General features: G+C 44.5%; 1 protein-coding gene across 2 annotated transcripts in view; it reads right to left on the reverse strand.

The window, feature by feature from the left end:
- LOC142657922 (flavin-containing monooxygenase 5-like) overlaps positions 1 to 27,348 on the reverse strand; it is a 53,891-nt gene that overhangs the window by 15,354 nt on the left and 11,189 nt on the right. For both annotated transcript variants that reach the window (XM_075833464.1, XM_075833463.1), the window contains one exon: positions 21,061 to 21,203. In XM_075833464.1, coding sequence (XP_075689579.1) covers positions 21,061 to 21,203 — 143 coding nt within the window. The remainder of the gene's footprint in view (positions 1 to 21,060; positions 21,204 to 27,348) is intronic.

A 27,348-nucleotide genomic window follows, 5' to 3' on the forward strand; every position in this document is an offset into this window, starting at 1 on the left:
GGCATCTAAAATTCTTTATTTTTTTACGGCGTTCCCCATGTGATTTAAATAATGGTATATTTATAATAGTTCCGACTTTTACGGACGTAGCGATACCAATTTTGTTTATTTTTTTACATTAGAAAAATGTTAAAAAATTGTTTTCACTTTTAATATTTTTCTTTCACTACTAATAACTTTATTTAGCTTTTTTTAAACACATTTTATTAGCCCCCATAATCTCAGCAAGCTCCATACATCAACCCACGCACTATTAAGTCATAGTGCGCAAAGGGGTTAATGCGCAGCGGATGGTGCAAAGTAAAAAGTGCCATTTTCCACTGATATGCCATTTTAGTGCACAATATTTTGTGCCCAGTTTGTGCCACTGAGGACAAATACCTCATAAAATGTTAAGCGGGGTTCTCCCAGGTATGGCGATGCCATATATGTATATATGTGGAAGTAAACTGCTGTTTGGGCATGGTGTAGGGCTCAGAAAGAAGGGAGCACCATTTGGCTTTTGGAGCGCAGATCTTCCTTGGTAGTTGTTCTGTGAGGGTTTTGCTGGTATTTCAGTTTATAATGTGGGGGTATATGTAAGCTGTGCAGAGTACATCAGGGTATAATAAGAGGGTATAAAAATGCGGTAAATAAATAATAATTCATAGATATGTGGCCGGTGTTGCACTGATAAATGGTGCCCAATCTTATCCGCTTTTGGAATGCTCTGCCCAATTTTGTATCACCATATTCTGAGAGACAGAACTTTTTATTTCTTCTCCAACGCTTATTTAATGCCGGACAATCTGTAGTTATCATTGGTACCGTTTTGGGGTACATGTGATTTTTTGATCACTTTTTTTTCCATTTTTTGGCAAGCAAGGTGACCAAAAACCAGCTATTTTGACCATGTTTTTTATTACTTCTTCATTTACAGTGTTCACCGTGCGCTATAAATTGTTTATTCTGCGGGTTGATACGATTACAGTGATACTATATATATATATATATATAGTTTTTTTTTTAAATAATTTGCAGTGTTTGCACAATAAAATCACTTTTTAAAAAGACCATAATCAGACCGTCGTTCCTACTCACCCCCTCGACGGCTGCGGCCATGGACTTGTGAGTGCTGGCCGGCATCTCCTTCCTAGAAGATGCCAGCACTCACTTCCGCTTCGCTCTGCAGTGTCTAGTAGGGTGTGGCGCGCACGCTCGTGCACGGCCTTAAAGGGTCAGCGGGCACATGTCAAATATTATTAATTAGCCCTAATCATTATGGTCTATAAAAAGGGCTCTGCCCTTTCACTCCTTGCCTGAGCGCTGTTGTGTATTCAGCCGAAACGCACATCGGGTCCTGCGTCATTCCCTGTGCAGGAGTTTCTACATGGGTAGGTATTCATTTGTGCTGGTTTTCATGGTCCTTTACCTTTATTCATATGTGTGATATGGCCATGTTAAATCATGATCCATTTTCTATTTGGTGCCTCTACACCGTGTTCCAAATTATTATGCACATTGGATTTAAGTGTCATAAACATTTAATTATTAGTTTTTCAATTAAACTCATGGATGGTATTGTGTCTTAGGGCTCTTTGGATCATTGTAATCAATCTCAGACACCTGTGATAATTCGTTCCAGGTGTGCCCAATCAAAGGAAAACTACTTAAGAAGGAAGTTCCACATTATTAAGCAGCCCACAGGTTTCAAGCAATATGGGAAAGAAAAAGGATCTCTCTGCTGCCAAAAAGCGTGAAATAATGCAATACCTTGGACAAGGTATGAAAACATTGGATATTTCAAGAAAACTTAGGCGTGATCATCGTACTGTGAAAAGATTTGTGGCTGATTCAGAGCACAGATGGCTTCGTTCAGATAAAGGCATAATGAGGAAGGTTTCTGCCAGACAAATTAATAGGATTAGGAGAGCAGCTGCTAAAATGCCATTGCAAAGCATCAAACAGGTATTTGAAGCCGCTGGTGCCTCTGGAGTCCCGCGAACCTCAAGGTGTAGGATCCTCGAGAGGTTTACAAGTGTGCATAAAGCTGTTATTCGGCCACAACTAAACAATGCTTACAAGTAGAGATGAGCGAACTTATCAAAAGTTCGGTTCGGCTAGTTCGCCGAATTTCACAAAAAAGTTCGGTTCGGACCGAACTAGTTCTGACCGAACCTGTCACTTACGTGCGCCGAGCATGCTACTGTCCGGGGTGCTGATAGAGTTAATGGGCTGCACTAACTCTTTCAGCAACCTTCACAGTACATGCTCGGCGCGCGGAAAATACAATTTTAATAAATGTAATAAAAAAATAAAAATTATACGTTCGTACTTACTTTCCTCCTGTCCGGCCTCCAGCGATGACGTTTCATCCCTTTCGCCGCTGCAGCCAATCACAGGCTGTAGTGGCGGTCACGCACGCCAGGATGACGCTACATCCCACGTGACCGCCTCTGCAGCCAATCACAGGCTGCAGCGGCGACATGGATGAAACGTCATCGCTGGAGGCCGGACAGGAGGAAAGTAAGTATGAACGTATTATTATTATTTTTGGCATGTATGTATGTATGTGTGTATGTATGTATGTATGTATGTATGTTGTCATGTATGTATGTTGTCATGTATGTATATCTGTGCATGTATGTTGGCATGTATGTATATATGTGCATGTTTGTATGTATATTTGCATGTATATATTTGCATGTATGTATGTATGTTTGCATGTATGTATGTTTGCATGTTTGCATGTATGTATTTTTGCATGTATGTTGTCATGTATGTATGTATGTATGTTGTCATGTATGTATGTATATATGTGCATGTGTGTATGTATATTTGTATGTATGTATGTATGTATGTTTGCATGAATGTATGTATGTTTGTATGTATATTTGCATGTGTGTGTGTTTGCATGAATGTATGTTTGCATGTATGTATGCATGTTTGTATGTATATTTGCATGTGTGTATATATATATATATGTATGTTGTCATGTATGTATGTATGTATGTATGTATGTATGTTGTCATGTATGTATATATGTGCATGTATGTTGGCATGTATGTATATATATGTATATTTGCATGTATATATTTGCATGCATGTATGTATATATGTGCATGTATGTTTGCATGTATGTTGGCATGTATGTATACATGTGCATGTTTGTATGTATATTTGCATGTATATATGTTTGCATGTGTGTATGTATGTTTGCATGTATGTATGTATGTATGTTTGCATGTATGTATGTTGTCATGTATGTTGTCATGTATGTATGTATATATGTGCATGTATGTATGTTTGCATGTTTTTATTTTTGCATGTATGTTTGCATGTATGTTTATATATATGTGCATGTATGTAATTATGTTTGCATGTATTTATGTTTGCATGTATATTTGTGCATGCTTGTATATATGTATGTATGTATCTTTGCATGTTTGTTTGTATGTATGTATGTTTTCATGTGTGTGTGTGTGTGTGTGTGTGTGTGTGTGTGTGTATGTGTGTATGCATGTATGTATGATAGTTTGCATGTATATATGTGTGTATGTTTGCATGTATGTATATTTGCATGTATATATGTGCATGCTTGTATGTATGTTTGTATATATGTATGTATGGCCATGTATGATACTGTCTGCTGGTGCCCTGTATCTAAGTCAACTTCGCGGCAGGCTTCTATACATGGTATAACAGTCAGTATCACACATTAAACTGAATCTAAGCCTACGACATGTTTTATTTAATTTTTTTTTTCACAGGTTTGGTGTTTGGACTACGTCAGTTTCGAGGACTACTTAGATGACGTTTTTTTTTCTACAATAAAATGGTTAATGAGGGTTGTGTTGGGGGTGCTTTATTTCAATAAAATATTTTATCTATATCTTTGTCTTTTCAAATTTTATTACTACCACTTTAGTAATGGCCGCTGTCTGAGTGACAACATCCATTACTAAGGCGAGGCTTAGTGTTAGCCGGTGCAGAGGCTAACACTAACCACCATTATTACCCCGGTACCCACCACCACCAGGGGTGCCGGGAAGAGCCAGGTACGATCCAGTACCCGACCATCTGTTGTGATGGTCGGGCTCTGGGGCGGCCGCAGGCTGGTATTATGAGGCTGGGAAGGGCCAAAAACAGTGGACCTTCCCACCCTTGTAATGCTAGGCTGCTGCTGCTGTGTTGTATCTGGCTGGTTATAAAAGTGGGGGGGACCCCACGTCATTTTTTTTAATTATTTATATAAATTTATTTTTTTTAAAAGACATGGGGTTCCACCCAATTTATCATAACCAGCCACATACAACACAGTGTTATTAGCCTGGGAATGGACAAAATCAGTGGCCCTTCCCACCAATGTAATGCCAGACTGCTGCGGCCTTGTATATGGCTGGTTATTAAAAATGTGGGGGACCCGTCTATTGCTAAATTTGTTAAATTCAAAAAAAAAAACGACATGGGGGTCCCCCCCATTTTTATAACCAGCCCGATACAACACAGCAGCAGCCTAGCATTACAAGGGTCGGAAGGTCCACTGATTTTGGCCCTTCCCAGCCTCATAATACCAGCCTACGGCCGCCCCAGTACCCGACCATCACAACAGATGGTCGGGTACTGGATCGTACCAAGCTCTTCCCGGCACCCCTGGTGGTGGTGGGTACCGGGGTAATAATGGGTGGTTAGTGCTAGCCTCTGCACCGGCTAACACTAAGTACCGCCTTAATAATGGATGCTGTCAATCAGCCAACTGCCATTATCTAGGCACTAATAAAGTTTAAAAAAAAACACAAAGACAATTCTTTTTTATTGAAATAAGAAATCCCCAACAAAACCCTCGTTAACCATTTTATTAAAATTTGAAAAAACGTAGATCTACACAGTAGTCCAACGAATCGAAGATGTAGTCCAATAGGTACATCAAAATCTGCAACAACATAAAAAAACAGTTATCAATGTGAACAATACCAATACTTCTACTCACCTACACACATATATACACGCACACACAAACAAACAAAAAACAACCATACACAAACACACACATATATACACAAACACAACAAGATATACACACACACACATAAACAGACAAACACACACATATACACGAACTCACACATATACAAACAAAAACACATATCCAAACACACACACACAGTTATACACACACATACACGAACACATATATACAAACAAAAACACACATACCCAAACACACATATACACAAACACATATACACAAACACACCCATATATACACACAAACACACACCCATATACACACATATACACAAACACACACATATACAAAAACACACACAAACATCTACACACAAACATATACACAAATACACCCATATATACACAAACATATACACAAACGCATATACACAAACACACCCATATATACACACACACATATACACAAACATACATATAAAAACAAAAACAGACAAAGTCACATACCCAAACACACATATATACACAAACACACACATACACAAACACGGTTTCTTTTAAATGCTGCTGGGGAACCCGCTCGATCCACTATATAAGGCTGCGCTACAGTGCAGCATTTAAAAGAAACAGGATCCTGACCTGTCCATAGAGTTTAAGGCAGCACAGAGTATTTCAGGAGATGAGCATGCAGATTCAGTGCTGCTGTGAACTCTGCTCTTACCATTACGTAGCTCTCAGTCTGTTACCTCTCCTCCACTCCTGTCCTCCAGAACACCTTCACATGATTGGCAAGTCACCACGTAATGGTAAGAGCAGAGTTCACAGCAGCACAGAGTATTTCAGGAGATGAGCGTGCAGATCTTGTGCGGGGTGGTGACTTGCCAATCATGTGAAGGTGTTATTGAGGACAGGAGTGGAGGAGAGGTAACAGACTGAGCTACGTAATGGTAAGAGCAGAGTTCACAGCAGCACTGAATCTGCAAGCTCCTCTCCTGAAATACTCTGTGCTGCTGTGAACTCTGTTCTTACCATTACGTAGCTCAGTCTGTTACATCTCCTCCACTCCTGTCCTCTATAACACGTTCACATGATTGGCAAGTCACCACCACGCACAAGATCCGCATGCTCATCTCCTGAAATACTCTGTGCTGCTGTGAACTCTGCTCTTACCATTACGTGGTGACTTGCCAATCATGTGAAGGTGTTCTTGAGGACAGGAGTGGAGGAGAGGTAACAGACTGAGAGCTACGTAATGGTAAGAGCAGAGTTCACAGCAGCACTGAATCTGCACGCTCATCTCCTGAAATACTCTGTGCTGCCTTAAACTCTGTGGACAGGTCAGGATCCTGTTTCTTTTAAATGCTGCACTGTAGCGTAGCCTTATATAGTGGATCGAGCGGGTTCCCTAGCAGCATTTAAAATAAACAGGATCCTGACCTGTCCACAGAGTTTAAGGGTATGTTCACACGTAGTCAACAAAAACGTCTGAAAATCCAGAGCTGTTTTCAAGGGAAAACAGACCCTGCTTTTCAGACGTTTTTTGACCAACTCGCATTTTTCGCGGCGTTTTTCGCACCGTTTTCGCTGCGTTTTTTACGTCCGTTTTTGGAGCTGTTTTCATTGGAGTCTATGAGAAAACAGCTCCAAAAACGTCCAAAGAAGTGTCCTGCACTTCTTTTGCCGAGGCTGTATTTTTACGCGTCGTCGTTTGACAGCTGTCAAACGACGACGCGTAAATAACAGGTCGTCTGCACAGTACGTCGGCAAACCCATTCAAATGAATGGGCAGATGTTTGCCGACGTATTTGAGACGTATTTCCAGACGTAAAACGAGGCAAAATACGCCTCGTATACGTCTGAAATTTGGCCGTGTGAACATACCCTTAGGCAGCACAGAGTATTTCAGGAGATGAGCACGGGCAGCCGTTCGTTTTTCCGAGCCGTGCTCCCATTATGCACACGACCGTAAAAACACCCGTTATTGCGGGTCGTAATTACGACCCGCAATAACGGGCTCATAGACTTCTGTTACCCACGGGTACCTTCCCGTTTTCTCACGGGAAGGTGCCCGTGCCGTTAAAAAAATAGAACATGTTCTATTTTTCTATTTTACGGGCCGTGCTGCTATAATTATAATGACAGCACGGTTCGCAAAAGCGGCCGGCTGCCCGTGGCCGGCCAGCCGTGCTCATAGTTACGAGTCGTAATTACGAGCACGGCCCGTAAAATAAAAAAATAGAACATGTTCTATCTTTTTAACGGCACGGGCACCTTCCCGTGAGAAAACGGGAAGGTACCCGTGGCTAACAGAAGTCTATGGGCCCGCTATTTCGGGTCGTAATTACGACCCGTGATAACGGGTGTTTTTATGGTCGTGTGCATGAGGCCCTGTAATGACGGGTGGCTACATGTGTGCACCCGTCATTACGGCAGCGTTGCTAGGCGACGTCAGTAAGGGTATGTGCACACACACTAATTACGTCCGTAACTGACGGACGTATTTCGGCCGCAAGTACCGGACCGAACACACTGCAGGGAGCCGGGCTCCTAGCATCATACTTATGTACGATGCTAGGAGTCCCTGCCTCTCCGTGGAACTACTGTCCCGTGCTGAAAACATGATTACAGTACGGGACAGTTGTCCTGCAGAGAGGCAGGGACTCCTAGCATCGTACATAACTATGATGCTAGGAGCCCGGCTCACTGCACTGTGTTCGGTCCGGGACTTGCGGCCGAAATACGTCCGTCAATTACGGACGTAATTAGTGTGTGTGCACATACACTAAATAGTCACTGTTCAGGGTGCTGAAAGAGTTAACTGATCGGCAGTAACTGTTTCAGTACCCTGGACAGTGACTACCGATCACAGCACCTGTAAAAAAAAAGACGTTCATACTTACCGGGAACTCCCTGCTTCCTCCAGTCCGGTCTCCTGGCCGTTGCCTTGGTGACGCGTCTCTCTCGACATCCCTTGATGACGATGCAGCCCATGTGAGCGCTGCAGCCAATCACAGGCTGCCGCGGCCTCTGCAGCCAATCACAGGCTGCAGAGGCCTCTGCAGCCAATCACAGGCTGCCGCGTCAGGAAAGGTCGGACTGGAGGAAGAAGAGGGACTCGTCCGCAAGACAACGACCGGGTACGTATGAAATGCTTTTTATTTTATTTTTAATCAGCAGCCTCTTTTCTCTATCAGTGATTGATAGAGACAAGTGGCTGCCGATTTGTATAATGTTTTTGACCGGGTTCGGTCAAAACGGGTTCGGCCGAACCCGGTGAAGTTCGGATTCGCTGCGAACCGAACTTTTCCGGAAGTTCGGACCGAAACCGGGTTCGGTTGTCCCGGTTCGCTCATCTCTACTTACAAGCAGAAACGGTTGCAGTGGGATCAGAAATACAAGAAGACTAATTTTCAAACCGTGTTGTTTACTGATGAGTGCCGTGAAACCCTGGATGATCCAGATGGATGGAGTAGTAGATGTTGGTGAATGGCCACCATGTCCCAACAAGGCTGCGACATCAGCAAGGAGGTGGCGGAGTCATGTTTTGGGCTGGAACCATGGGGAGAGAGCTTGTAGGCCCCTTTAGGGTCCCTGACGGTGTGAAAATGACCTCTGCAAAGTACGTAGAGTTTATGACTGACCACTTTCTTCCGTGGTACAAAAAGAAGAACCGTGCCTTCCGTAGCAAAATTATCTTCATGCATGACAATGCACCATCTCATGCTGCAAAGAATACCTCTGTGTCATTGGCTGCTATGGGCATAAAAGGAGAGAAACTCATGGTGTGGCCCCCATGTTCCCCTGACCTCAACCCTATTGAGAACCTTTGGAGCATCCTCAAGCAAAATATCTATGAGGGTGGGAGGCAGTTCACATCAAAACAGAAGCTCTGGGAGGCTATTCTGAGCAAAGATATTCAAGCAGAAACTGTCCAAATACTCACAAATTCAATGGATGCAAGAATTGTGAAGGTGATCTCAAAGAACGGGTCCTATGTTAACATGTAACTTGGCCTGCTAAGTTTTTTTTGATTGAAAGAGCTTTTGATTTCTGTAAATATGACCTCCTGATGCTACAAATTCAACAAATTACCATTTTAGTTCTCCTTACAACCTTTAAAATGTTTTGATCTATGTTGTGCATAATAATTTGAAACAGTGCATTCTGAGTTTTTTACTTCTAAAAAAAAATCTGTTATCATTAGGAGATTTGTTCAATAAAATTTGCATTATACTCCAACGGTTGATGGCTTGAAGATTATACTGACTGTCATTTGCATCGACTATTTAGGAAAATCAGCGAAAAATAACATTTGCATAATAATTTGGAATGTGGTGTATTAGGCTAAACAGCATGCCCACAATCTGACTACTTTTATTCTTACCTTTTTTGGGGCAACTTCTTTGGCTTTTCTCTGACTGTTATTACATCTGTTTATTCGCATTGATGTTTGTGGACATGGTTTCTCCATTTTCTTGACTCATATTTAACAATCTGTCTGTCATTGACCAGCTGAAATTTGTTCTAAACACGCTCCATTAGTCTTTGTATTAGTATCCACACTTTTTTACATAAGGTCTCATTACCATATGTTTACTTTTTGTATATATATTGACCATTTTTTTTTAGCATTTTGCACATATCCTCTGGACTTCTTTATATAATCCTGGCACAGGCTGACGCCTTAATTTGCATTGTGCGACTCATTTGTAATCATTTTTTGTATACATGTCTTTAATAAAGTTAAAAAAAAAATGTTTTCCATTATATTATGATTATTGTGTAATTATTCACCCTTTCCAGATGTAGGTTTCCTTTCCAAGAAAGGTATGAACGCCAAGGTGTAGATTCCAGAGGCAGAATCAGCATTTAATAGCCTCAAGAGTGCCTTCACTTCAGCCTCAATCCTCCATCACCCTGATGTGTCTCGACAGTTCTCATTGGAGGTGGATGCTTCCTCTGTTGGTGCAGGTGCACTTCTGTTCAGGAGAGAAGCTTCAAAGGAAAGGTAGTAGTGTGTGGCTATTGCTCAAGACTTTTTTCCCCTGCTGAACGCAATTACTCTATTGGGGGTCAGGAGTTACTGGCCATAAAATTGGCGCTGGAGGAGTGGAGACACCTTCTAGAGGGTGAAGCTAACCACATCCTGATATACACCGACCACAAGATCCTCACCTATATCCAGTCGTCTCAATGGCTAAACCCCTGTCAAGCCAGGTGGTTGTTGTTCTTCACCCATTTCCAATTTGTGCTCCAGTACCGTCCCGCTGACAAAAATGTGAGGGCCGATGCCCTGTCCAGGTCATTTAAAACAGAAGACAATGTGGAGTCTCCTCAATGCATCATAGACCCGCCCTGCATTAAAACTGCTAATCCCCTGCAAGTTAGAGATATCCGTCCGGGGAGGACTTTTGTGCGGTTGGCAGACAGGAGGAGAATCTATTCCTGGGGACACAGCTCCAAACTGGCTGGACACGCGGGTGTTCGCACGACTCGAGATCTGATTGCTCATCATGTCTGGTGGCCCACGTTGCACAAAGATATTGTGGACTTTTGTCTCTTCCTACACTGTGTGTGCTTCTAACAAGGTTGCTCACTCCAAATCTGCCAGGCTGCTCTAACCTCTGCTTTTGCCCAATGCTCCCTGGCAGCATATTGCAATGTACTTTGTCACAGATCTTCCTCCCTTAGCAGGATGCAATATGGTCTGGGTGGTGGTGGACTGGTTCTCGAAGATGGCACATTTTTTTCCGCTGACTGGCCTACCTTCTGCTCCTCGACTGGCAAATCTTCCGCTTGCATGGCTAATAGGGGGGTTCAGTTCACCTTGAAATTCTGGAGAACCCTCTGTAAACTACTAGATGTGAAATTGAACTTTTCCTCAGCCTACCATCCCCAGTCCAATGGTCAAGTCAAGAGTATTAAACAAGTCATGGAGAATTATCTTAATCATTTCATCTCCATGCAGCATAAGGACTGGGTACACCTTCTTCCATGGTCCAAGTTCTCATATAACAACCACACAAGTGAGTCCACTGCTTCCACACTGTTCTTCATTGTTTTGCCAACATCCACGAATCCCTCTTCCTGTTTCGGCTACATCCCAAGTACCCGCAGCTGACTCTGCATTTGGGGACTTTCTACAAATCTGGCAGCAGACACGCTCCTCTATTCTGCTGTCAGTCGATCCTATGAAGCGAAAAGCGGATACAAGAAGAACCAAAGTCTGGTCGTCCTCAAGGAATATCCGTTTGAAGGTGCCTTCGTACAAATTTGCTCCTAGGTTCCTTGGACCTTTTGAGATCCTGCGGCAAATTAACCCTATCTTCTATAAACTTCGGCTGCCTCCTACTCTCAAAATCCCCAACTCCTTTCCACAAGCTGCCTTTCCTGAAGCTTTTGGTTCTGAACCGCTACAGTAAGACTCCTAGTCCTGCAGTTTCTCCCAGCGGTTCTTCCAAAGTGTTCAAAGTGAAGGAGATCCTGGACTACAAGAGAGTAGGAGGAAGGACTTTTTATTAAGTGGATTGGAAGGGGTTTGGTCCAGAGGAGCCAGAAGAGAACCTCAATGCCTCTACCCTCATAAAGAAATTCCTCTCTTGCTCTGGTCCCAAGAAGAGGGGGCGTAAGAGGGGGGATACTGTAACCGTCGTTTCTATTTACCCCCAATGGCCGCGGCCAGGGACTCAGGAATGCTGGCCAGCATCTCCTTCCTAGAAGACACCAGCACTCACTTCCGCTTCGCTCTGCAGTGTCTCGTAGGGTGCACGCGCACGATCGTGCACAGCCTTAAAGGGCCAGTGAGCGCGCATGTAAAATATTATTAATTAGCCCTAATAATTATGGACTATAAAAAGGGTTCTGCTCTTTCACTCCTTGCCTGAGCGTTGTTGTGTATTCCCAAGTTAGTCTTAGCAAATTGTTCCCGTGCCCTGCTACCTGTATCCTGTATCCGGTGCTGTGTTTGATCCTGAGCCTTAGAGTGTTGGAGTCGTGTTGTGTCATCTGCCACGCCTGATATCATCCACCACGTTTGGCGTCATCTACCTTCAAGTTTCATCTGTGCCTAAGCCTCTGCTAATGTCTGGATTATGACAGGTACACTTGTACTAGGACTTTGTATAGACTGTTGTTTGGCCATCTGCTATGGTGGTGCAGCCTACTGGGTCCACATACACACGGATCCTGGCATGGGGGTTGCCGATGTGCTACAAACCCCTCAAATGTGGCGATCGCAATCGATCATCGCATTTAAGGGGTTAATTGCCAAAATCAGTGGTGAAGGACCGCTGGCCGGCAAGAGTGGAGTATCAGCTGTCCGTTAGGACAGTGCGCACGGGAACTGCACAGTAACTATTCATCCTGGTGCGGGAAGTAACCCCTCGCCAGGACGTACAGTTGCGTCGCAGCGCGGTAACAGGTTAACTCCAAAATTTTAATGTAGTTGATAGATTAAGATGCTTGAGAAAAAAATGGTTCATTGTTGGGTATACATAAAAAAGTAGCCATAGATCATATAATGAAGCATTAGGCTGGGTGTAACATCCAATGGGATTGTGGATTACTTGTGGATTACTGGAAGCAGGATACAGGACTGGTCACGGACACAGGACTCAGAATATAGGACTGGTCACGGACACAGGACTCAGGATACCCGATACAGGACATGTCATGAACACAGGATACAGGACTGGTGACGGACACAGGACTCAGGATACAGGACTGGTCACAGACACAGGACTCAGGATACAGGATGGCCACGGACACAGGACTCAGGATGCAGGATACAGGACTGGTCATGGACACAGGACACAGGATACAGGACCAGTCACAGATACAGGACTCAGGATACAGGACTGGTCACAGATACAGGACTCAGGATACAGGACAGGTCACGGACACAGAACTCAGGATACAGGATATGGAACCTTCGCAGGCTAACACTGGGTCAGTACAACTTTGCTCAGGTAGTCCAGGGTATGCAGGGATAGGCTAGAGCCACATTTACTGGTGTGCGCTTGCCCTTTAAGAGACCGTCCGAGTGCGTGCACCCACCCTACGGGCAGAGGCAATCCGTGAAGATAAAAGACATGCTGAACAAATAGACTTGCCAGGCGAGGTGCTGAGGGGAAACCGGACAGAGGAACAAAATGTGCCACTTTGGAGAAATGGTCAACAATAATCCAAACAGTGGTGCAAGCATTAGAGGAAGGAAGATCAGTAATAAAATCCATGGCAATATGTTGCCAGGAGTTGTTCGAAACTGCCAGTGGTTGGAGCAGGCCCGCAGGTTTGGAATGAGAAATTATATTGCACACTTGCTACAAGAAGAGACGTAGTCCAAAACTTCTTTGGGTAGCGTGGGCCACCAATAATGATGAGAGATAAAGTCCCGAGTTTTACAAATGCCCAAGTGACCTGCCAACTTGGAGCTGTGACCCCAGGCAAGAATTCTTCCTCTGTCTGTAGGACGAAAAAAAAATTCCCACGAGCAATGCCTTTGATCTGCTGACGGTTAACCGGAAAAATACAGCAAGGGTCAACGATATTCTGAGGATCTTCTTCTGAGAATCTGTTTCAAAAGAACAAGATAGTGCATCAGCTTTAACATTTTTGTCGACTGGATGGAAATGGAGTTGGAAATTGAATCTGGTGAAGAAAAGTGACCACCTGGCTTGAAGTGCGTTAGGACGTGCTGAATGTAAGTAGGTGACGTTCTTGTGATCAGTTTAGATGACTACTCGATGTGCAGAACCTTCTAACAAATGCCTCCACTCCTCGAGGGCCAATTTGATGGCACGTAGCTCACTGTCTCCAATAGATTAATTCCTTTCTGCTGCAGAAAACAATTTAGAGAAGAAGCCACAGGGAATAGCTTTTCCTTTGAGTTTCTCTGAAAGAGATGTGCTCCAGCACCAACGGAAGAGGCATCAAGATCCAATGTGTACTGCTGGGAAATATCTGGAAGATGAAGAACGGAGGCAAAAGGAGAGCACCTTTTAAGCTTAATGAATGCAGATTCTGCTTCAGGGGTGCAACTTTTTGCGTTCGCCCCCTTTTTGGTGAGGGCACAGATGGGAGCAGTAAGTGACGAGAAATTAGGCATAAACTGACGATAGAAATTCGCAAATCCCAGGAACCTCTGTAATGCTTGGAGATCTTGAGAACGAGTCCAATCCAGGACCGACTTTATTTTTTCTAGATCCATCTGAAGTCCATGATTGGAAATTATATACCCCAGGAAGGGCAAGGATTTATTTTCGAACATGCACTTTTCCAATTTGGCGTAGAGGTTGTTCCCCCTTAACCGCGACAGAACATGGCGTACATGCTTCCGGTGTGATGTCAGCTCAGTGAGTAGATCAAAATGTCGTCCATATAAACCACCACACAGACATACAATAAATGATAGATGTACAATAGTATATATGTAATGAGCTTGGTTCTGGTGATGTATATATGTACTAAGCTTGGTTACGGAACTGTATTTATGTAATGAGCTTGCTTCTGGTCCTGTAATTATATAGGATATATTTATAATACAAAATTGCAGAGCAGATGGCATTGTTGCAATTCATTGTATATTTAATGGGAACCTGTCAGGCAGTTTTAACCACTTGAACCGCCACCATACAGTAATACATGACCTGACAATATTTCCAAACATTCCCCTGTATGTTTGTTTCAGATACAGTAAAATCTATAAAATCAACTTTTAAAACGAAGCACACTATATGCTATCTACTCATTAAAGGGACATGGGGCGGTGCCGCTATCCTATAGAGTCACACAGTCCTAACTGCAAACCCACCTTTCTATGCTTGGTTGACATCCCCCTGATTGTTATACATCACTACCAGTCTCCTCCAACTTTCTTGGATGCGCCATTGCCTTCTACTCCATGAGCACGCACAATTCAGCGAGGTGTACTCTGCCCTGCTTCATCGCTGCACCGCGCATGCCAGGGGAGTACAAGGCAATGGATAAAGCTGGTAGTAATGTAGAACAGTCAGAGGAATGCCGATCAAGATCTGTGGGGCGCCATTTAAATTCTCGCCTCAGGCAGCAGAAAAGCTAGATCCGGGCCTGGGCAGCGGCGCCACTGAAATCAGCTGCCGCCCCGCCCTTCTGCACTAATTGTACCTGCCTTACAAAGACGATGATTGGCAGGGCAGAATGACTTACCCCGCCAATCAGTGCCTTTCAACGATGCGAGCTGCGCAATGATGTCATGTGGGGGCACCATCTACAGGGGGGCTATAGGTGGGGCACGATATACAGGGGGCGCTATATGTGGGGCACTATCTACAGGGGGCTCTATGGGAGGACTATCTACAGGGGGCTCTATGGGGGCACTATCTACGGGGAGCAGTGCGTGGGACACAGTGTATGGTGCTATTATAATCAGGGACACAGTGTATGGTGCTATTATAATTAGAGGTGCAGTGTATGGAACTATTATATTTAGGGGCACAGTGTGTGCCACTATGAGAATATTATCTTCGTTTATGGGTGCAGAAATGTTTGAATAGTGAGTAGCTGAAGACATCTGAGTGGCAAACTCTGCAGAAATGGGCCGGGAGAAGTCATCATAGAGGTTTGGACCGGATGGAGAAGAGAAGAGAAAAAGAACAACTAGAATCTGAGATCGTCACAGGTGAGTCACTTAATATAAATGTTTATTCTGCCTCTAATCAGCACTGTAGTCATTGTATGATCTGTAGTCATTGTGAAACCGCAACTCCCAGCATATCCTTACCATTGTTCGGTCCATGCTGGGAGCTGTAGTTTTACGCTGTACAAACCTATACGGCAGGGGTTGCACTAAATTGAGCTATATTTGTGGTGGTGCTGTATTTATGTGCTGAGCTTGGTTCTGATGCAGTATTTATGTACTGCGCTTGGTTTTGGTGCTGTATATATATGTACTGAACTTTGTTCTGGTGCTGTATATATGTACTGCGCATGAGTCACAAGTGTGAGTGGTGTGCATGCGCATGTGTCCTAGGTGTGAGTGGCACGAATGCAGCATGTGTCCAGCTTGTGGGTTGCATCTGTGCGTCATGTGTCCAGCATGTGAGTGTGTGTGTACATGGCTGAATATAAGATACAAAATCATACTATTTAGTTACAGTATGGTGATATTTTAGCATTCTATAATGGTATAATTTGCAATCTTTATAAGTCAGTATTAGGCCATAATCACGCAATCAGGATTTGATCCCTGATTCCATACCTAAATCCCTTTCAAATCCACTAACATTCTTCATCCATTACAAGTGAATGGGCTATTTTATACCCCATTCACATGCAGCAGAAATAAGTTTGCTTCAATTTTTTTCGGCTCCGCGAAAAAAATCCTTTCGAATAATGAGCATGTTCATTATTCTCGTGGAAATGCAGTGATTTCGTTGAAGTTGAAGCTATCAGGAACTATTTCTCTTTTCATTTACACCTGTTTACACCTGTTTTAATTAGTCTCCCCATGTCTTGTATAGCTAAAAGGTGATCCCAGCCCAACACTGGCGGCTGCGTATGGCCTGTGGTGGTCCTTCATGCTTAAAAATGGCAGGGCTGATTTTAAGTCCCAGTCCGGCACTGGCCACGAGGAGGTGAAGTCCCAGGAAACAACTCGATTGGACAGTCATATGGACAATGCAGAGGCAAGGTCTCAGCCTCCTACTTGCTGAACACGTCTGTATAGCAGGCATATTGCAGAGGTATACCAGGGAGTGACTGAGACACTGGAGGTTGGGCAGAGTGAACCACAGGCAGGCAGTTGCGTTGACAGCAGGACCCCATTGAAGAATTTCTCCAGATTTTCCAGTCAAGCATGGGAGCGTACTTGCGAAACTAGGGTAGGCACAGCAGGACTGTGCTAATAGCCTCAGGTAGAACATAGAAGACTATTTGTTCTGTGTGTAGCGCCCCCACTTGTAATCTTAATTGTTCAGTGATGAGAGAATTTAGTCTAGTAACAGAAGTCCATTCACTGAAGCCACCGCTAGAGGTATCTTTAGAAGGGTTGTGGGTAAATGGAGACGGTTTACTAAGGCCTGGTGTATGAAGTTCCATTCCACTACAGAATCTAGAGAGGCTGAGATAGAATGAAATGCTTCACCCATGACAATAGAGACTGTAATCGAGAGTCCAGGAGAGAATTTTGAAGAGGGTTTTAGTTCACCTAGGGTAGTCTCTCTTATCAACCCTAGGTGCTGGAGTTTCCTGACTTCTGAGGACACTGACGCACAAAAAGACCCTTTCTCCCACAGTACATACACAGGTTAGCAGAACGTCTGTGTTGCCGCTCTTGGTTTGATAGTCTGAACTGGTTAACCTGCATAGTTTCTTTGAAGGTAGTAGTGGAAGAGAGTAGCAGGGGTCTTTGACAGTTAGGCGCCAGTCTAGGAGACATTTACTCATGGAGAGCTTCTTGAGAGCATTCCCGGTACCTCAGGTCTATGCAGGTAGCCAATAGAATCAAGGCGTCCAAAGTAGAAGGGACATCCCGACCTGCCAGCTCATTCTTAATCCTACTGGCTAATTCTTGCCAGAAGATTGCCACCAGGGTACGAAATCGGATGGCATATTCTCCAACAATTTAACTTGCTTGACATAGTGACAGAATAGAAGCAGCAGCTCAGCAGCTCAGGACGTATGACCAGGTTCTTCAAAGACGGTGCAGAAGGTGTCCAGGAAGAGCTACACATTCATGGACTCCGGTTCTTCACGTTTCCAGAGGGAATTCGCCCATGCCAAGGCCTTACCAGACAACAGGGATCGATGAATGATATCTTCGGCTGGTCTGAGGGGAACAGGTTGGCATGCAATTTGAAATGGATTGTGCACTGATTGGGAAAGCTTTGACAAGCTTTGGAATCTCCATCATAGCGGGGTGGAAGTGGCAAATGAATTTCTGCTATGGACCTGACTTGAGCTACGGCAGGGTGAGGAGTGAATGGCGCTACAGCTTGTGGAGTTGCCAAAGTAGGAACAGGAGCAAGGTCCAGGCAATTGGCTAAGGTGTTAACCCCCTGCAATAGCTGATCTTGGCGTAATTGGAGGTCTCGCATATCATCTTGCGCGACTTGAACAGCAGTCTTGGGTGTGCCAGTGGGGTACATGGCCTAAGCAAACTGTAACGTCCAAAAGGAATTGTGGATTTACTGGGCTACTCCGCCGCAACAGAGTAGCTGCTGGCCAGACAGATATAATACAGTCACTAGTAGATGGTACCTTGGTACTGATGTAGCGGATACAGGCTGTTGCCAGATTACTGGAAGCAGGCTGATGCGGATTACTGGAAGCAGGCTGGTGCCGTATTACGGGAAGCAGGCTGGTGCCAGATTACTGGAAGCAGGCTGGTGCCGGATTACTGGAATCAGGATACAGGACTGGTCACTAACACAGGACTCAGAATACAGGACTGGTCACGGATACAGAATACGGAACCTTCGCAGGCTAACACTGGGTTAGTACAACATTACTTAGGCACTGGGATAGTAGGCAGAGTTCCTTTAGTAGTCCAGGGTATCCAGGAATGGGCTGGCGATACTTTTACTGCCCCTTTAAAAGACCATCAGAGCGTGCGCACCCTACGGGCAGATCGGCTTACTGCCTGACAGTGCCAGTGCAACGGTGAGCACAGGCCAGCTGGTGACCGTAAACACGAGGGGTACGTCGGAGATCAGCGGCCGCCGGCGCTACACTGGGTTTTCACGCTGCAGCTTTTGTGCGTTTTTGTGCTGTGACTACTGCAAAATTGTGGCAAAATGCAGAGGTTTTTGAAAAACCACAGCATTTTGCACTGATTTCGCAGTAATAGGAGCAAAAAAATGCACCAAAACTGCAGCGTGAAAACCCAGTTTTAGACAGCACCCAATGAGATCAATAAAGCTGTATTCTTACTGTGATTAATATAGCGGGTCCCAATCCCCACTCTATTAGCTCAGGATGTCATTAAAAGGAATCGTCTACAGCATATTATTCTTAAAGAGGCTCTGTCACCAGTTTATAACTGTCCAATCTCCTACCTAATCTAATAGGCGCTTTAATGTAGATAACTACTGGGTTTTTTTTGTTTGTTTTTTTTTTAAACGTTTATTTTTAAGTTATGAAAATTTTAAGATTTATGCAAATTTGTTCTTAATGCCCTACTGGGCGTTTTTTTACTTTTCACCAAGTGGGCGTTGTAAAGAAAAGTGTATGACGCTGAACAGTCAGCGTCATACACTTCTCTTCATTCCAGCCCAACTTGATCCACAGCATAGCGTGATCTCACGAGATCATGCTGTGACGTCACTTCCTCCCGCAGGTCCTTCATCGGAGCGACGGAAAAGTGAACAGACATCGCCTCCAGCCGTGCCACGACGTTTATCCGAATCTGCAGCGGCAGGAGGTGATGTCTGTTCAGTCTTCCATCGCTCCAGTTAAGGAGTCGCGGGATGAAGTGACGTCACATCGTGATCTCGCGAGTTCACGCTGTGCTGTGGGTCAAGCTGGGCTGGAATGAAGAGAAGTGTATGACGCTGATTGGTCAGTGTTATACATTTTTCTTTACAACGCCCACTTGAAAAGTAAAAAAAAGCACAGTTGGGCATTAAGGACAAATTTGCATAAATCTTAAAATGTTCAACAACTTGGTCAAAAGTAAAAGTTTTTCAAAAAAAAAGAAAAGAAAAAAAAGTAGTTATCTACATCAAAGCGCCCATTACATTACAAGAGAAAATATCTATGGGAGGAATCCTCCAGCTCACCTTCAGCAGAATCGTGCCGCTAGCCGCACCCGGATCCCCGTGAAAATAATTAAAAATAAGAACGAATGTCCAAGTGCAAAGGTGGATTGGAAATATGCACGCTGCCTACGCGTTTCAGATGACCACAGCGTCCTTAGTCATGGCTTCTATTGTATTGGCGCGACTGAGGGACATACCATATATCGGCAGACAGCCCAGGGTCCATTGAAGGAACCCAGGGCTGTCTGACCATATTTCCTGTTAGGGCATACTTAGGTATGTCCTAACAACTGCCTGTGTACCATCAGTGCACAGGCTAATGTACTGGCATATAGATATATGCCAGTACATTAAAGGGATATTCCGGTTGCAACAACTTATCCCTATGCGTAGGGTAAGGGATAACGTGCTGATCGGTCGGTGTCCGACAGCTGGGTCCCCCAGTGTTTACAAGAACACGGGTCCCGTACCCCTCGTTTGAACCGAGCGGCAGGTCGCTCATGCGCCCTGCCGCTCCATTCATTGTCTATGGCAGCGCCGGAAATAGCCGAACGCTGTACTCGCCTATCTCCAGCCACCGATCAGTAAGTTACCCCTTACCCTACGGATAGGGAGTAACTTGTTGTAACTGGAATACCCCTTTACAGTTTAAAAATAAAAAAGTAAAAATAAAGTGATGTTAAATTAAAAAAAATAAAAAAAATACACACGTATTTTTTTCAATAAACCATAAAATAAAAGTCTCAATAACATAAAATATACACACATTCGGTATCGTCGCGACCATAATAACCTGCACAACAAATTTATAGCGTCATTTATTAATCAATAAGTTACCTGTGGATGTCAGCTAATTGCCCAAAAAAAACAGGGATTTCCCTGAAGGCCATTCCCAAGAGTTGGCAAGGATGTGCAATAGTATGTGAAGGGACAAATAATTTTTATAGGACTGAATAAAAGTACCATGTGACTTTCAGATTTGTTGCCTGTTAACAAAGTGATATTTATTTTTCCCCACAAATAAGACTATTCTGGTGCAGAATTTGATATAACGCACATGTAATAATGTCTATAGTCACATAGTTTACTTAATATCCTTGGAATATATCCCGTCCCTTGGTTGAACTTGATGGACATGTGTCTTTTTTCAGCCGTACTAACTATGTAACTATGTAACACTAAATCTAGTTTAAACAGCCTGTCCCCAAATGTCTTTCATGAGCACCTTTATGCTCATTACATATTGTTACTTTTAGAATATATATTCAATTTAATATGCTATTGCCACACATTATAACCCAGGATAGTTTATAGTATATTACTGATTCAGTATTCAGTGTTTACTTTTCACTGATCAGACCTACAGGACCATAATTACCTGTTTAGCAGCACAACTCAGTTCTACAGCCAAGTCACTTCCAGAGTTCCCAATTCCGATAACTATTATCTTCTTATCTACAAATTGCTGCGGATATTTATAATCCCGACTGTGTAAATATTGCCCTTTAAACTTCTCAATGCCTATGAAAAAGAAGTTAAAAAAACATGTTATTTCAAATCTTTAAACGTAGGCGTTTTAGTAACTTTCGAATTTAACATAAAATGCACAACTTCATGACACTCAATGACATAGACAAAGTGTTAGAATAACTGGTTCATGCAATTTTGCTCTGAAGGTCCACATGTTAATAAATTCATTGTTTTCAATCATTGTCTCTTCTTTCTTGCAGCATCTAACATATTTTGAACTTGTCGATCCAGGGAATGAAAGAGCCCTAGGGAGTGGTGTGATAAAATGAACTTTTTTTTACGGAATATGTTGGCACTATATAAGCAACTGGAAATAAGTAAATAATAAATTTGTTTTGAAAGGTCTTGTAATGTCGGGGTAGGGAGACAGACAGGTGAGCCCTAATCTACCCGCCACTCAGTCCCTGCCTACTTGCAACGACCCGCCCTAGGCGACGGGGTACAACTGGGCGACGGTCCCTACACTCAATAGGTGCACGACAGACAAACAGACAAGGGTACAAAGAAGCCAGGGAAATGGGAAAGCTGCCCACGGGGACACCGTGAGCAACAAGCAAAGTGAACGAGCCGAGTCAAACCAGGAGATGAGCGAGGTACAAAAACGTAGAGCAGAAGAGTGGTCAGTAAAGCCAAGGTCAATCACAAGCAGAGGATCAGTAGTTCAAGAAGCTGCAGAAGGGCCAGAAAACCAGCAGAGAAGAATCACAAGCAAAGGAGGAACAGGAAAGGCAGATATAAATAGACAGAGGGCGGGAGCTAGCTCCGTCTGGCCAGGCTGTGATAGGCTCTCCCACTCCTAAGCCTGCCATCCTGGGTGGTGGAAGATGGAGTCAGTCTCACAGACATAGAAGCAGGTGCAGACTGATTAACTATGGGCGTCGACACAGAAGTTGTGTCTGGCAGATCCTTTACAGTACCCACCCCCCTTTTATGAGGGGCCACCGGACCCTTTCTAGGTGGACCTGGTTTATTGGGGAAACGAAGGTGGAACCTCCTGAGCAATACCCCAGCGTGAACATCCCGGGCAGGTACCCAAGTCCTCTCCTCAGGCCCGTATCCCCTCCAATGGACCAGGTACTGGAGGGAGTCTTGGACCATCCTGCTTTCCACAATCTTGGCCACCTCGAATTCTACCCCCTCAGGGGTGAGAACAGGGACCGGAGATTTCCTCGAGGGAGCCAAGGACGGGGAGCAGCGTTTAAGGAGGGAGGCATGAAACACGTTGTGTACTCGAAAAGACGGGGGCAACTCCAGTCGGAAGGAGACAGGTTTAAGGACTTCAATGACCTTGTATGGCCCTATAAACCGGGGAGCAAACTTCTTGGACGGGACTTTAAGGCGCAAATTTTTTGACGATAGCCACACCAGATCCCCGACCACAAACAAGGGGTTATCAGAACGTCTTCTATCTGCCTGAGTCTTTTGTATGCTCTGGGACGCCTCTAGGTTCTTCTGAACCTTGGCCCAGACTGTGCACAGTTCCCAATGAACGACATCTACCTCGGGATTGTTGGAACTACCAGGTGAAACGGAGGAGAACCGTGGATTAAACCCAAAATTACAGAAAAAGGGGGAGACCCCTGACGAGTTACTGATCCGGTTATTAAGGGAAAATTCGGCAAGGGGAATGAATGAGACCCAATCATATTGACAGTCAGAGATAAAACACCTTAAATATTGTTCTAGAGACTGGTTAGTCCTCTCAGTTTGGCCATTAGTTTCAGGATTGAAGGCAGAGGAGAAGGACAGATCAATCTCCAACTTTTTACAGAAGGCTCTCCCACTCCTAAGCCTACCATCCTGGGTGGTGGAAGATGGAGTCAGTCTCACAGACATAGAAGCAGGTGCAGACTGATTAACTATGGGCGTCAACACAGAATTTGTGTCTGGCAGATCCTTTACAGGTCTTCTGTAGATAAAGAGACCTCAGGGGAGAGCTTTTTAGTCCAACACTTTTCTCCAAATTTTTGAAAAAACAAAAAAACGTTTATTGTAAGTATAATTTCAATTTAAATTGGTCATAACTGTAAAAGGCTAAGCAGGCGTTTTTCTGCTTTCAGGAAATATATAGAGTTTGAAAGTACACTTACTTGATAAGGTAAGGTGTGTCAGGATTCAAACCCAAAAACTTCTGTGTCCCAGGCAGCAGCTCTTCTCATTGATCTTACCCTTTGGCTTCCCATATGAGCCAGGCACTTACACTCACTCCTTGCCAGACTATTGAGCTTCCTGCTCCTAGTCTAGTTCACTGCTGATAGAGATGAGCGAAACAGTTCGGTAGAAAACAGATTCAACCCGAAACTTTCAAAAGTTTTGTTTTCCGCCGTGGAAAAAAGTCCACCGCCACGTGAAACATGAAATAGCAGAGACGAGGATCACATGACACTGAGGACCAGGCGGGCTATCTCATAATGCATTGCATTCAGCCTCTCAGCCAATTATGAGGGACTGTGGATGTGAGGTCACTATGATGACATAGGCACTATACAAGGGCATACCCAGAGTCATTTTATGGGGAAGAACAATGAGAAAAGACGGCATCGGTGCTCACAGCTCTGCCAGTAGAGAGTAAAAAAAATCACAGAGATCAAATGAATACAGAAAATACACAGACATAGATAGTGTAAGAAGTGAGAAGATAATTAATAGTTAGATTTAATTAAATGATAGATTTAGGGGGAGTGATACAATAAGCGTCATTGCTGCTGTGCTTTTGACCCTCACTAGAAAGGCAAAAAGGGGGAGTTTCTCCTGCCTCCCAACGGGAGGAAAAATTTGAGTACTTTTAGAAGTTTACAAACCAGCTTTCCAAAGCTTTCGCCTAGAAGACACCTGTCGGCCCCATGTCTGCCTAAGAGGCCCCTGTCCACTAACAGTCCTCAGCTATTCAGTGCTCCACCACCTCTGCCAGCACCACCCCTACAAGTAGCAGAAGAAACAGCAGCCAATGCAGTATTTTTAACATGATGTACAACAAATTTTTCACTTCACGGCACCAACCGGACGCACATCAGCAAACGGATATGCACTGCCTGAATAACCAGGTTCACTGTTCCCTTACTCCGGCAGATAACCTCCGGAGCCCTGACTCTATGGTCTTCTGGTTCAGCAGATTGGACCAGTGGCAGGTACTGGCCCAGTTTGCTATGTATGTCTTGTCCAGCATTCAGTGCGATGTCAGAAAGGGTATTCAGTGTGGCAGGTGGCGTTGTGACACCAAAGCGGACAAAATTGTCCCCCATAAGTATAGAAAACATGACATTGGTGAAAATGAATCAGGCATAGAGCCATGAGGATTTTCACACACCTCCGGCTGATTCCAATGAATAGATTTGCCATTGCTGACAGTGGGGGTGGGGATCTGGCTATTTATCACCAGGCCAATGATGCCACTGCCTGCCTGTCCATCCTGTACCATTTACTGCACTGCTGCTGCTGCGCTGTCGTTACTTCTACCCCTAAACAGCCAGACATCATCTCCTGTGGCCCTGTTTTTTATGTTCTATAATGTACTGCCAGTGCCACTGATGTCGCCACTGCTACCACCCCCACCCTCATTTTTCCTTTGTATCTCCTTCTTGCATCATCACTGCTTCACCACCTCTGAAACTATCTCTTCTTTTTGAGGCCAGGACTACACCTAGACTTTTTTTTAGTACTACTTAATTGATTTTAAATATTGAGCTACAGCAGAATTCCACAATTAGTAAATTAAGTTGCATGCAATCTTGCACTGCAGATGTCACTCAATAGTTAAAATCAATTATGTAATACTACAAAAAGTCTAGGTGTAGCCCTGGCAGGGCCGCACCGTCCATGAGGCGAGATGAGCCACCCCCTCCTGCACTAATTGTAACTATGTCTATATGAAGCAGATACAATTAGGGTATGTTCACACGTACACGTCCGTAACGGCTGAAATCACGGAGCTGTTTTCAGGAGAAAACAGCTCCGCAATTTCAGACGTAATGGCAAGTGCAGGCGCTTTTCGCTGCGTCCATTACGGACGTAATTGGAGCTGTTTTTCCATGGAGTCAAGGGAAAACGGCTCCATTTACGTCTCAAGAAGTGACAGGCACTTCTTTGACGCGGGCGTCTTTTTTACGCGCCGTCTTTTGACAGCGGCGCGTAAAAAAAATGACCGTCGGCACAGAACATCGTAAAGCCCATTCAAATGAATGGGCAGATCTTTGCTGCTGCTTTGGAGCCGTATTTTCGGACGTAATTCGAGGTTAAAACGCCTGAATTACGTCCGTAAATAGGGCGTGTGAACATACCCTTGCATGCATAAGCGCTGAATGGCCTGGCACGTTCCGTGCCCGACCATTCAGCACCTTACAATGACGCTGATTGGCAGGGCGAAATGACTTGCCCCGCCAATCAGCACCTTTCAACGAAGTGCGCCGCTTCCGTTGTTGAAAGGTGCTGATTCGCGGGGCAAGTCATTCTGCCCTGCCAATCAGCGCCTTTCAACGATGCAAACGGCGCGATTACATCATTGTGTCACTTGCATCTTTCAGCCCCAGCAGACCCACTTGGAAGAGAGCAGGTCTGCATTGACACAGGACGGCTCAGGAACGGGATCAAGGTATGTAAAGTTGTTTTTTTCTTTAAAAAGTGTGCATCGCATTATCTACAGGAGCAGTGGGGAGGGCTATATGTTGGGCACAATCTGTAGAGGGGGCTATATGTAGGGAACTATCTAAAGTGGGGGGCTATATATAGGGAACTATATACAGGGGGGCTATATGTGGGGCACTATATACAGGGTGGCTATATGTCAGGCACTATATACAGGGGGGCTATATGTGAGGCACTATATACAGGGTGGGCTATATGTGGGGCACTATTTTCAGGGGGCTATATGTGGGGTACTATATACAGGGGACTATATGTAGGGCACTATCTACAGGGGGCTATATGTAGGGCACTATCTACAGGGGGATATATGTAGGACACTAGCTACAGGGAGAGCTATATGTGGGACACTATCTACATGGTGATCTATGTAGGGCACTATCTACAGGGGGATCTATGTAGGGCACTATCTATGGGGGCACTATCTACAGGGGGCACTGTGTGTGGGACACAGTGTATGGTACTATTATAATCAGGGACAGTGTATGGTGCTATAATAATTAGAGGTGCAGTGTATGGCACTATTATATTTATATAAAGGACGTAGTGAGAATTTTATCTTCGTTTACATGTGCAGAAATGTTTGAAAAGTGAGAAGCTGAAGATATCTGAGCGGCAAACTGCAGAAATTAGCTGTGGCCGGGAGAAGTCGTCATAGAGGTCTGGACCGGATGGAGAGGAAAAGAGAAAAAGAACAACTAGAATCTGAGATCGTCACCTGTGGGTCACTTAATGTAAATGTTTATTCTGCCTCTAATCAGTAATGTAGTCACTGAATGATCTACTGCGAGATGATGGGTGGTGTGATGTTTTTTGTGTGAAACAGCAACTCCCAGCAGGGGCGTAACTAGGAAAGACTGGGCCCCATAGCAAACTTTTGACTGGGGCCCCCCGTCCCCTGGGTGTCACACAACCCCCCCTTGTAGATAGTGCCTTTTTTACAGCCCCCCCCCTGTAGATAACGCAATACAGCCCCCCTGTAGATAACGCTATACAGCCCCCCTGTAGATAGCGCCCTACAGCCCCCCTGTAGATAGTGCCATACATCCCCTCTGTAGATAACGCCATACAGCCCCCCCTGTAGATAACGCCATACAGCCCCCCTGTAGATAACGCAATACAGCCCCCTGTAGATAACGCCATACAGCCCCCCTGTAAATAACGCCATACAGCCCCCCTGTAAATAACGCCATACAGCCCCCTCTGTAGATAGCGCCATACAGCCCCCTCTGTAGATAGCGCCATACAGCCCCCTCTGTAGATAGCGCCATACAGCCCCCTTTGTAGATAGCTCTATACAGCCCCCTTTGTAAATATCTACAGAGGGGGCTGTATGGCGTTATCTACAGGGGGGACTGTATGGCGTTATCTACAGGGGGACTGTATGGCGTTCGCTATAGAGGGGGCTGTATGGCGCTAACGCCATACAGCCCCCACTGTAGAGAATGCCATACAGCCCCCACTGTAGAGAACGCCATACAGCCCCCACTGTAGAGAA

Source organism: Rhinoderma darwinii, chromosome 7, assembly GCF_050947455.1.
Source record: "Rhinoderma darwinii isolate aRhiDar2 chromosome 7, aRhiDar2.hap1, whole genome shotgun sequence".
In the NCBI taxonomy this organism is placed as follows: domain Eukaryota; kingdom Metazoa; phylum Chordata; class Amphibia; order Anura; family Rhinodermatidae; genus Rhinoderma; species Rhinoderma darwinii.